Below are 12,291 nucleotides of genomic sequence, written 5' to 3'. Positions count from 1 at the left end.
ATATATATATATATATGTGTGTTACAAAAAAATACTTATGCATAATAAATTGCAGAAAATTTAATAATTACATTAATATTACCTTACAATTATAGCAAGCTATTTACTTGTATCAAAACGTAAAATCAACCCAATAATGAGTATAGCTATATAGATATACTGTTCTTACGTTTCTAGTTATAAAGATTAGAATGCACTGTTTCATCACTTGAGTACCGTCACTAGGATTGCTATTTTCAGCTATAAACCTAATAATATCTTGGTTAGTCCAGACTTCAAGTTCTAAGCTAACAATGCAAAATGGTCTCTGTAATAAAATTAATGTAATAAAAGAAATTATAAAAACAGGTATATTAAACATTCTAAGTAATCTTAAGGAATAGAGAAAATTGTTACGTCTCTGATCGTTAGTTAATTTTCCGTAACAATACTTTCTGAAGAAACTTTGGCGATACAAGTCATTTCTTAAATAAAACTGGTTTATTCTTTCTCAGTACAACTTTGCAATACACTTAATTTCCACAGTCACGCTATAACAAACGCTATAATTCACAACAAACGACTCACGTACTCGACTCAGTTGTCAGTCTCTATCCCTGTCTGAAGTTCAATTACATTGTTGGTGTCACTTCTTGGTGGTCTTATATACAAGAATACCGAAAATCTAGTTAACGCTCGTGGATTCATGAAGGGACATGATTTTTCTAGAAGTTTATGACGTGTTACTAGCGTCACGTGACCTCCGCTGTCGTAACAATATCTTAGTCATGCAAAGTATAAACACTATTTGTTTGCTTATGCACTTTTTAGACCTAATAGTAATATTAACTGAAGAACTTAGGATCCTTACAAGTGCAACTTTACACAGTCTACAATAACAATGTCATACGACCAATGAAAGTACATTAATCAGCTCCAATGGTTTAGCTATATAGTAGTCTGACATCTTAAATTATTATTTCACATATTTATACTTTATAAAATATTTCCAAATCACTTGTTAATTCAACAATGAATATCAAAATATAAATTCAGAAAACAAAAGTAAATAAAACTATTAACACATTTTTAGCATTAGATGAACTTGTTGAAAAACTCTAAAGAGTATCTGGAAAAAAAAAAATCAACAAAGAAACCTTTGTTACTTTGAATAAAGCCTTAGTTCACCAAATTTATCTACTAGTCAGAGGGAGAGAAACCAGTCAGTAGTGCTTACCACTTACATGGCTAATCTTAACCAAACAGCAGAATTGACTGTCACTTTTACAACACAACCACAATTGAAATTGTGAAAAGTGTTTAGCAGCATACTGCAGGCTCAAACCTTGAACTTTTTACTTTGCGATCTGACATACTATCCATTAATCCATGTCTGTCAGGTTTTATATGTATGTATGGGCCAGATTATTTACAGTTAGTAACAGTGGCTTGTTGGCAAAACATTTCAACCATAAACAAACAGCACAAAGTCCACTTGTTTTGAAATAGTAAATTAAATAAGTCAAATGTATATACAAATGTTCATTACACTGTTGGTTAACACAGTTGTATTCCAGAGCTTTAAATAATTGTGTCTTTTTCATCAAAGTCCACACAGGCTGGTTCAGTTACTTTAGAACACAATTGACAAGACAAATTATTCATCTCTACTCTGTTATTTCAATACAATCTGTGATAATTTCACTTTAAAAACTGCCACTATACACTCTTTATGTCTAAAACTTACAATCACACAGTCTAGATTTTAACTATCTACCTGACTAAACTAAAACTATATTATTCACATTAATAATGCTTGGAGACAGCTTGAATGGGTAATAAAGAAAAACTTCAATATACGTTTAGCATAACAGTTGTACATTTGCTGTTATGTTAAACTTATATTAAAGTTTTTCTTCATTACCCATTCAAGCCATCTCCAAGCATTATAAGCATAGACTGGGATGAACTTCCTATAGTATCCCGCTAACTCTAGGAAGGATCTGACTTCCTGGTTGGTCATCAGAGCAGGTGCATCTGGTATGCAGGTTAGCTTCTTCTCTTCCATGGCTATATGTTGGTTGCCCACCTTGTGTCCAACAAAATCCAGCATAGAATAAACAATGTATTAGATGGTTTGATTGGTCAGACCTGCTGCCCTCACTTGCACAAATAGCTCTCTGAGTTTCTTCAGGTGGTCTTTCAACCTGGCTGTGTGGGTCAGAATGCTGTCCACATATTGCTCGATGTTGTTGTTGGTGTTGTGCAACTTCTTCCTCATCATGTGGTTGAATGTCACTGCTGAGTTGACTAACCCAAACAGCATCCTCTTAAACTGGTAGCATCTGTCTGGTTTCACAAAGGCTGTCTTCTCTAGATTCTGTCTCTATTGGGATCTGCTAATAAACTTTATTGAGGTCAGTCTTGGTAAAGAACTTAGCCCCATCTAGTTTTGCCATGATAGCCTCCATATTTCCCATAGATTCAGAGTCAAATTTTGTCACAAGGTTCAGTTTCCGAAAATCTGTGCAAAAGCATTTTGAGCTGTCCCTCTTCAGACTCTTATTCACGATTACCACTGGTGGATAGTAGGCTGAATTTGAAGGCTCGATGATTCTGGCTTCTAGCATTACCTTGAATTCTTGCTTGATCAGGTCTCTCATTGCATAGGTTATCTAGTAGGGCTTCACGTTAACTGGATCTCTGGTTGTGGTCTCGATCTTGTGTTGTATAAGGTCTATCTTGACTGATCTACTGTGAAGACATAAGCATACTGGCACAGTTGACCTTGTAACTCATTCTTTTGCTTGCCAGTCAGTTCTTCACTGATGCTGACATCTTTGTATGTCTCATTTCCACCCAGCAATCTTAGGTCACCATATTCTGATACTGCATCTATGACCATCACACTTACTATGTCCATTTGTGCCTCAATAGCTGCACCCATTAGGTCTTCTCCCCTCTCAAAGTAGCTCTTCAAAAGAATGGCATGGTAGATCTTGGTCATCCCATCCACCTTCGTCTTATAGCCCCTTCTGTTGAGCACTTCCTGCACTTAAAAAGGTCCTTTCCACTGCAGGCTGAGTTTGTTGTTCTCTGTGGGTAGCAGAACCAAGACCTTCTTTCTAACATTAAAATGTCAGTTCTTTGCCTTCTTGTCATAGAAGTGCTTCTGATTGCCTTGAGCTGCAAACAAACATTCTCAAGTGAATTGACAGGTCACCTCCAATCAGTTTCTGAGGTCTAGCATGTACTGGTATGTCTTCCTCACTTCTGACATTTCTTCTCCTGCCCACAGTTCTTTCAATATCTGCATTGTACCTTGTACTGTCCTTTCATATAGTAACTTGAAGTGTGAAAACCCTGTACATGCTTGTGGGACTTTTTGGTAAGCACAAAATACTGCCTGCAGGTACCTGTCCCAGTCATGTGGTCTCTTCTGACACATTTTCTTCAGCATGCTCTTTAAAACACTATTGACTCTCTCACAAAGTCCATTATATATGGGGTTTTATGGGGTTGTAACAAGCTGCCTAGTGATGATGAGCCTACATGCCTCTTGCATCAGTTCTGAGGTAAACTAGGTCCCTCTGTCACTCAAGAATTCTTTAGGAAAGCTTACCCTGCAGAACACTTACAGAAAGGCTTATACTACTCTCTACATCTCTATCTTTGGGAATGCTGTGGCTTCTGGGTAACATGTTGCATTGTTGACTACAGTCAGCACATATCAGTTGTCCTTGTCAGATACAGGTGCTAGTGGTCCAATTAAGTCCATAGCTACTCTACTGAATGGCTCTTCTATGAAAAGCATCTCACCAAGTGTCACCTTGGCTACCTTTCCTCTAAATACTGTCCTTTGGCAGATGTCACATGATCTGCAGAATATAGTCACATCACTAATGACCACTGGCCAATGGAAGTTACTGGTGATTCTGTCTGCTATCTTCCTTGCTTCTAAGTGTCCTCCCACAATTGACTTATGAGCCAACTTCATCACTTAAGTCTGGTATTCTATTGGTACCATGATCTGTTTAACTTCCCCAATGGAACTGCATTGATATATTCTGTACAACACTCCCTTCAAGTCCTCAAATCTGTAAATCCTTTTGTCTTGTGCTCATCTTTTTCCTGGCACTGTCCCAAACGTTTCTGTGAATTGCGGCAAGTGGGCAAACGAGTACAAAGTTTGCAACTTGAAAAATTCATTGTTTTCTATATTTCTTTATTTACTATTCTATGCTTTAAGAAAAATAACTGATATCTAAGAAGTTATTTGTAAATAGCAATAATATATATATGAATATGTAATGTATTATAACCAAAATGTGACTGTATTTGGCAAGTACTAGTTCACTGGAACAAACTGAAGACATGTCACTTTGTAAAGGCCAGTTTTATACTATTGGATACGGTAACATGACTGCATATGCCACATCATTGCAACTTCTGTAATGTTAAACATGGCTGAAAGATCAATGAAAAAAAAACAATTGTGGTTTCTTCTTATAATCATTCTAGAATAAAAAAGCATAATTTATTTTTATTTCCTAATTTTTTTATGTTGGTTACGAGGTCGGTCAAATCAACCAAACCCATACACAGATACAAAAGTGAAAATAAGAGCTCAAATATAAAGTTTTTTCTAAAAAATAAGTTTGATAATTAACTGAAGGTTATTAGGAGGTTATAAAGATTTTGTATATGAAATTTGACAATTTTCTGATGCATAAAAAAATCAAAATTACTATAGTCAACATTCAAATAGAAAAAAATTCAGGAAGAAATCATTACTTAAAAAAAATCTTAAAACTTAATTAAAAAGTTATCATTTTCCTAAACTGAAAATGTATTTCCAAACATACTTACCTCCACTGACACTAATAGCACTTAATTAAAAAGTTATCATTTTCCTAAACTGAAAATGTATTTCCAAACATACTTACCTCCACTGACACTAATAGCACTTAATTAAAAAGTTATCATTTTCCTAAACTGAAAATGTATTTCCAAACATACTTACATCCACTGACACTAATAGCACTTAATTAAAAAGTTATAATTTTCCTAAACTGAAAATGTATTTCCAAACATACTTACCTCCACTGACACTAATAGCACTTAATTAAAAAGTTATAATTTTCCTAAACTGAAAATGTATTTCCAAACATACTTACCTCCACTGACACTAATAGCTATTTCTTGATCTTCAACTTTGCCATCTAACATTGTGTTCACTTGCTCAAGTCTTTATATACCCCACTCGACTGCCCTTGGCAATATCTCATTTGATAAACTTTATGCCGGCCCTCACACACCCTCTATGCAGGTACTGTATATAAGCACTGTATGCAGACAATAAAATCACTTTTTGAGACTTACCACATTCCGGTCACTAACACTGGCACTTAGTGAGGAGGAAGGGAGGGAGAGTGTCAGTGGAGATAAGTATGTTTGGAAATGCATTTTCAGTTTAGAAAAATGATAACACCAAAACATACATACCTCTGCTGACACTAATAGCTAGAATCCCACATTGAGAATGAAGAGGGGCTGGTGAGGACAGAGTTCATACAGAAAGCATCTGCAGAGAACAAATATGTACCATGAGAAGTGGTATGAAAGTGGGTAACACCACACTACATCCAGAACAAGTATTCTCTTCACCCAGAACTACAGAAAATTGAAAAGGGTAGAATATAATACAAGTCTGATGGTCCAGCTCCCACACTGGTAGCCAGGGCAGTTGGACCGCAGATATATATATCTTTGTGATAGCATACCTACAAGTAACCAGAGAATAATGCATTTCAAACCACTGGAGTTATGAAAGAAAGCAACACTAAAGTGGACGATCCTTCTGATCAAGCTGAAGAAGCCCAAAAGGCAACATCCCAGGTCTGGATTAACGGGATCATATGCCATACTCCACCAAAGTCCAGAACTCATCCAGTCTAGATTTACAAACAGTTGTCTTTACTCCCCTACCAAGTGGGCAAGGAGAATTCCGCTTACCCATGGAATTAAGGAGAGAATTAAGGAACATTGTCCCACCAAGGACCAAAGATGGGATAGCATCGTGTTTGGATTTACAAGGAGGTAGTGGACCCTCTGCATGAACATAAGACCTGACAGTGTTTATAAGAGGGTCCAAGCACCCCCCCACTATATAGCTAAGCATCAAATCTGGACTGGTTTTAAGAGTAGACTCTCACGTAGGTTGGTCCTGCTCCTACCAACATCTGGGGAAAAAAACTTACAGGCACCCAGGTACGAGGGTCCCCAACTTCACCCTCTTCTCCAAGAGTAGAGAAAACTCAACATTCCGAATGTAAATCCTCTGTCCACCACCCCAGCAACTGGGAACTGGGTGTGGAAAGGACTCCCGAGCTCCACTATTAGAAGTAAGGGGGTACATAAGTGTTGGAGAGTCCTGAGGAACAGGTCTCCGGAAACAGTGCAACAGGTGAACCATGTTCCCTAATTTTTATAAGCAAACTATTCTCGACTCTAAGCTCTAAGGTCAGCAGGGACTGGTAAAATCCCCTTTAGCTTTACTCATGATAGTCCATGAGTAGCAGTCCATTAGAAATATTGCAATATGATATCACCATCCAGAATTGCATCCAGATGGTCTGATGGAACACCTCATCTCGACAGAGCCCACTGCAACCAGGAACTGATATAAAGGTTGCTAGCGTAGAACTTAAATACAAGCATACCCGAATAGGCAACACTCACCATTGAGTGGGATCCAAAAGAAATCAAAAGGGACCCTAGAAGAGAAAATAACCATAACTGTAAGTCAGATAACACGTTACTCACCACACTGTTAAAATCTAATAGAGGTAGTCAACACAGCCACAGTGGGAAAATCTCCCAATAAGGATGGAAGCGATTAAGAGAACCAATGGAATGAGGAGTGGAAGGAGGAGTTCTTGAGACACAAAGGGATGAACCTGTGGAAGTACCAGTGGAAGTAGAATAGAGTCGAACAGCCAAAGACGATAAAGAAGACTGCAAACGTGCTGTATCAACTATGGCTTCTAAAGATTCTGGAATTCCAGCAATTAAATAAGGCCAAAGAAAAGGCGCTTCCCGTAAATCTCAGAGGGCAGAAGAAAGTAAGTGAATACCTTCCAAAAATGCATCAAGACTCAACAAGTCCCAGCAACAGACCAACCATGACATCAAGGCAAGTCCTGAAGAGGACAATCGTGTAATAGTAGTGACCAGTAAAGGGCCCAGTTCATCATCAAATTGTAGATGGCGATTGGTGATATGTTTCAGACAAAAGTTGAAGGGAAGAGAAGTATCTTAAAACAATAGTAAGAGTTGAACAAATCCACAAAAATTGTGACCTGTTAAGAGAGATAACAGATTCATACCTGGCACCCCATAGGTCCAACAATGGATCCAACATTTGAGTGTCCAAATATGTATCATCCTGACGATGATACACCAAGGCATGTTCAGATAAATGAGGGGGGAAGGCATAGTGACACCCTCATGTAATTGTGTTGCAAACCTCCCTGTATGCACAGCAATATCAGGTGAAGGAGGAAACTAAGTAATCCTCTTGAGAACAATCAGACAACAAAGCAGGGGTAGACTCAAAAGCAACTGGTTGCATCTCCAAAACTTATTAAACACATGGCAAATGGCAAAAAAAGGGGCAGAAGGTGGCTGATCAGATGATTTCTCAAGAGAGGAAGCTCTAGTGAAAGGAGGAGCAGGAAACAGGGAATCTAAATTCTCCCCAGAATATTCTGTTTAGAAAGAAAATTTAAAGCAGCACCGCCCGGAGAGATACCACTGGAATAGACAAAGGCTGAGTAGCTTCCATGCTTGAAACCATTACACGGGAATTCATATACAATATTTTTACATATATTTGTAGGAAAAAAACAAAAAACAAATTCAATAAAATATATTTCTGGATAAGAAAACAGAGAATTCCCGATTATTAGAAAGTGAAAACTAAGAAAATGTATTTCACAAAACTTTAGCCTGAATGCTTGTGCTTTGTAGAGTAAAAAGTTTTTTTTTGTCTGCATTCAGTGCTTATATACAGTACCTGCATAGAGGGCATGTGAGGGCCAGCATAAAGTTTTGCAAATCAGATATTGCCGAAGGCAGTCTAGTGGGGTATATAAAGACTGGAGCAAGTGAACACAATGTTAGATGGCAAAAAATGAAGATCAAGAAATAGCAACCAGTGTCAGTGGAGGTATGTATGTTTTGCAAATCTGATATTTTGTGTACTAAGGCCTTGTAATGTTTTCTGATAATATGCATAATTTTGTGAAGATACGTTTCCTGTATTAAAAGTTGTAGTTTGAAAACAATTACAAAACGGTTATGAGGTCAGTCCCTGGGACCAAGCCCACTGTAAGACAGTTAATCATAGTGATAGAGCTTACTCTTTGTAGTGAATCTAATGAGTTGTCTCTGTTCTGTTTCTTCTGGCAGCAGCATCCATGGTGACAGTCACTCTTTTCTTGTTTCTCGCCAGCACCATCTTTGCAGGTAGCTCCACCTGCTTTATGTTGAAATTTCTGCTGTTGCTTGTTGGTGACAGATTTCCACTCATTGCAATGTGCCCCATTTTATATCAAGCATAGCATCTCTTCTTCCATTTCTCTATTAACCTACTGTCACCTTTGGTTTTGACTTTAACTGGTTATTTTTGGATTTGCCAGTTATACTCCCTTCATGGGCTTCCATGTACTTTCTGCCAGCTTGATCATCTCATCCACATCTTTCTGTACTCTCTTTCTTTAGGAACATTGGCATATCAGTAGAGTACAGGATCATGAACTGTTCAAGTATTAATAAATCTGCCAGTCCTTCAAAACTTATCTTCACACTTGGCCATGTCAGTCCACCTTGTGAAGTATCGCCGTAGAAGTGCCATAAACTGAAATACAGTTTCTTCAGTGTCAAGTATGATTTCTCTGAACTTCCGGCAAAAACCTTCCTTGGTATGCTCATAGAATTTCAACAAGGCCACTTTTAATTTGTCGTAGTCCATGGCATCTTCTGACATCATGCCTGCATACACTTGTAGGCCTTTTCCAGTGAGAAGAGGACTGAGATGAACTGCCCAATTGCCTTTGTCCCAGTTCTGACTTTGGGTGAATCTTTCATATCTCACCAGGAAAGCATTCATGTCATCTTCCTGTTCTTTGGGCAGCTTGGGTAAGCTGGCCCTGACCCCATTATCAATTTTGAGTCCTCTGTCTTTCTTTTGGGTGAGCTTTGCGATCTCAGCTTGTGTTCGTATTTGCTCTATTTCCAGTCTCTTCTTTTTTTTCTTTCTTCTTTCTCTGTTGATGCTCTTCTCTCTCTAGGTCTTGTTGCTGTTTAACAAACTCTTGTAGATCACCATCATTGAGCACAAGTCACTCGCCCCTCTCAATCTGGTTCACCACTGGGCAGGATTATTTATAGTAGGTATCCATGACTTGTTGGTGATAAATGTCAACAATAAACAAACAGCACACAGTCCATTTGTTTTAAGATAATATATCAAAACAAGTCAAACGTATATACAAGTGTTTGCTATACTTCTGATTAACATAGTTGTATCCAGAGCTTTAAATAATTGTCTCTTTTTCATCAAAGCCAACACAGGCTGGTTCAGTTACTTTAAAACACAATTTGACAAAACTAATTCTTCTCTAGTCTATTATTACCATACAATCTGTCATAATTTCACTTTAAAAACTGCCACTATACACTCTTTATGGCTAAAACTCGCAGTCACACAGTCTAGATCTAACTATCTATCTCACTAAACTCGAACTACATTTTAGACACGTATTTATAGCTCAACAGAGGCCTACAACATTCCAGACATTATGAGATATTATGATGCAATAATATTCAATTAAAACAACGAGAAAAATTTATAAGGTTCTAGTAATATGATGCAATAATATAGCAATCATCAATTCATAACTAATAAACTACACAGCATGTGATTCGGAAACATTTACGTAAACAAACCTGCAATAAACTATTACTTCTAAAAAGAACTAAATTCAACACTCACGCTATATAAACTATCTAAATCATAACTATCACATTAAGCTTAAACAGAAACAGTTGTGTATATTTAACAATGTCCTGCCCAATTAATAAAAGTAATGCCTTTTAAAACAATTAAGCAATATAAACATTCGTTCAATCTCTCATTTTTTGAGATTTAATATTTGAAGACTATAATTCATTATTATTTCTATGCAATATATCTCCCTTCTACCGTTTCTTAAACATCTCTCACATCCTTTACTTGTCAACAATCTGTCTGACACAATTCAAGTAGAACAAATCTAATTAATACATATAAAGGAATAGTATACAGTAAATGTACAATATGATATTTCAAACATCAACTGCTTTTATCCTGCCATCATTACACAGTCATGTTTACAGATGACCAGTGTCTATCATCAATAGGCAAAATGATGATACAGTGACCAAGAAGCAATTTCAGGTGGTGAACAGGAATGACACAACTAGTCAAACAAAGAGCACATCTGAAAAAATCATGGGATGTGCAATCTGGCAGTTGAAATTTGTCTGTTATTGATCTACTTAATTTCACATTAAACAACTATAAAGTACACAAACAAACCTCATCTTTCATATTTCGTTTTTCAAGTTCAGTTTGTAATGAGTCAAGTATTCTGTCAATACGGGCAAAGGAAACCTTTCTTTCATTTGAATCTGGCCCATACATATGACCTGTAAAGAAAAATATCAAGGAAACTGTAAATGTGAAAATATATTTTAATATCATAGAAGAGAAGTATTATTTTCCTCAACTTATTAAAACAACACATAATTTTCTTTAAATCAAATATCCAGATACTGATTTTACCACAAAATAATTTGTATTATTTCTAATGGATGCTGAACTTCAGAACTATTAATTACATTAAAGTAAAATAACCAAACATAAGTTGTTCAATACACAATAACATCAACTTTTACAGTAGGCAAGTTCTTATTTTAATAATTACAGCATTTCATTCCATAGTATTGAGCCATCGTTATGTAAGTTTTACATTCAAAAAGACAGTTGTGTTCCAAAGAACTCTGCATACTCATGATGGTGAGAACAAGTTTGTAGGTGGCATAAATTAGCTTTGATGACTTAATCTATTCTTTGTTTTGAAATGTAAAATGAATGTTGAGATATGTCGATGATGTTTTCTGTGTTTTCAATTCTGGTGAAGAAAAAGAAAGATTCTCAAACCACATAATCAACAGAAGCATGTATATATTTTATTCTGACGGAGTTCATCACAAAGAAAGAGGCTGCACACAATCTATATTCAAATATAAACAGAGTGAACAACAAAACACAAACAAGTGATTACAGTGTGTGTGTGGAACTGGGGAGAGAGAGAGAGTGTGAGTTCTCTCTCACAAGTTCAGTGTGAGACCCTTGAACGTATATAAAAGGAAAGCTAACTAACAATTAAAAGTAAAAGAAAACCTTTAAGTTGAAAAACAAATATCAAAGAATATCTCAAACTCAAAATCTAAAAGTTGGATTTGCAATCTGTATAAATTTGAATAATAACAGGGCAAGGAGAGTGTAGCCTTTACATGTGAAAATAGACTATATGCACAAAGCATGGATACTCATGACTCACACCTCATATGACCTAAGACCACTCTTACTTCAGCACAGGGGTGGGGAAGACCCGGGCCATTACCCAATTCTTAAAGATGACTAGCTATTTCAGAACATTATTAGTGAAGTTACAGCTAGCCTTACTGCAAGAAAACACATTTAATTACCAGTACGAGTGATCCTGTCCCATGCACAGCTAGTGTAAAAAAACATAAGTTGTTTACTTGATCGAATTTCTATGTTAACCAAATCTAAAGAAAACAGAAAATTTTATATATTAACTAAGAGGCTAGCAAATACATGGTACCATCCTGTACACTATGTACATGTCAATAACCCAAAATCTTGCCAAGTTTGGGCTAATGCACTAAAAGATTAAACATAGGTTAATGTACTACATCCTTTTTAAGAAACAACAAATGCATTACATTTTAATTACAAATGTCATGGAAAAGCTACAATCTAAACTATTTTTGAAACATGTTTGTGTTGCTTAAGAGATAAATAAGGTCTATTTAGGCCCTTCTTGATTTCTGTGCTAGCTCTGAAATTGAATAGATTTAATGTGTAATATCTACAAACTTAAGAAATTTTTAAAACTTTTTATTCTGCTCTATCATTTCCTTTACTTTTCAAATGTTTGACATATATATATATATATA

The 12,291-nt window shown here is 36.3% G+C and overlaps 1 protein-coding gene across 2 annotated transcripts in view; it reads right to left on the bottom strand.

The window, feature by feature from the left end:
• Window positions 1-12,291, bottom strand: part of LOC106467673 (ectonucleotide pyrophosphatase/phosphodiesterase family member 6-like) — a 58,487-nt gene that overhangs the window by 27,480 nt on the left and 18,716 nt on the right. For both annotated transcript variants that reach the window (XM_013928045.2, XM_013928047.2), the window contains exon 3: window positions 10,622-10,731. In XM_013928045.2, coding sequence (XP_013783499.1) covers window positions 10,622-10,731 — 110 coding nt within the window. The remainder of the gene's footprint in view (window positions 1-10,621; window positions 10,732-12,291) is intronic.

Source organism: Limulus polyphemus, unplaced genomic scaffold, assembly GCF_000517525.1.
Source record: "Limulus polyphemus unplaced genomic scaffold, Limulus_polyphemus-2.1.2 Scaffold2701, whole genome shotgun sequence".
Classification (NCBI taxonomy): domain Eukaryota; kingdom Metazoa; phylum Arthropoda; class Merostomata; order Xiphosura; family Limulidae; genus Limulus; species Limulus polyphemus.
Note: the sequence above shows the minus strand (reverse complement) of the source record. Positions and strands in the feature narration are given on the sequence as shown.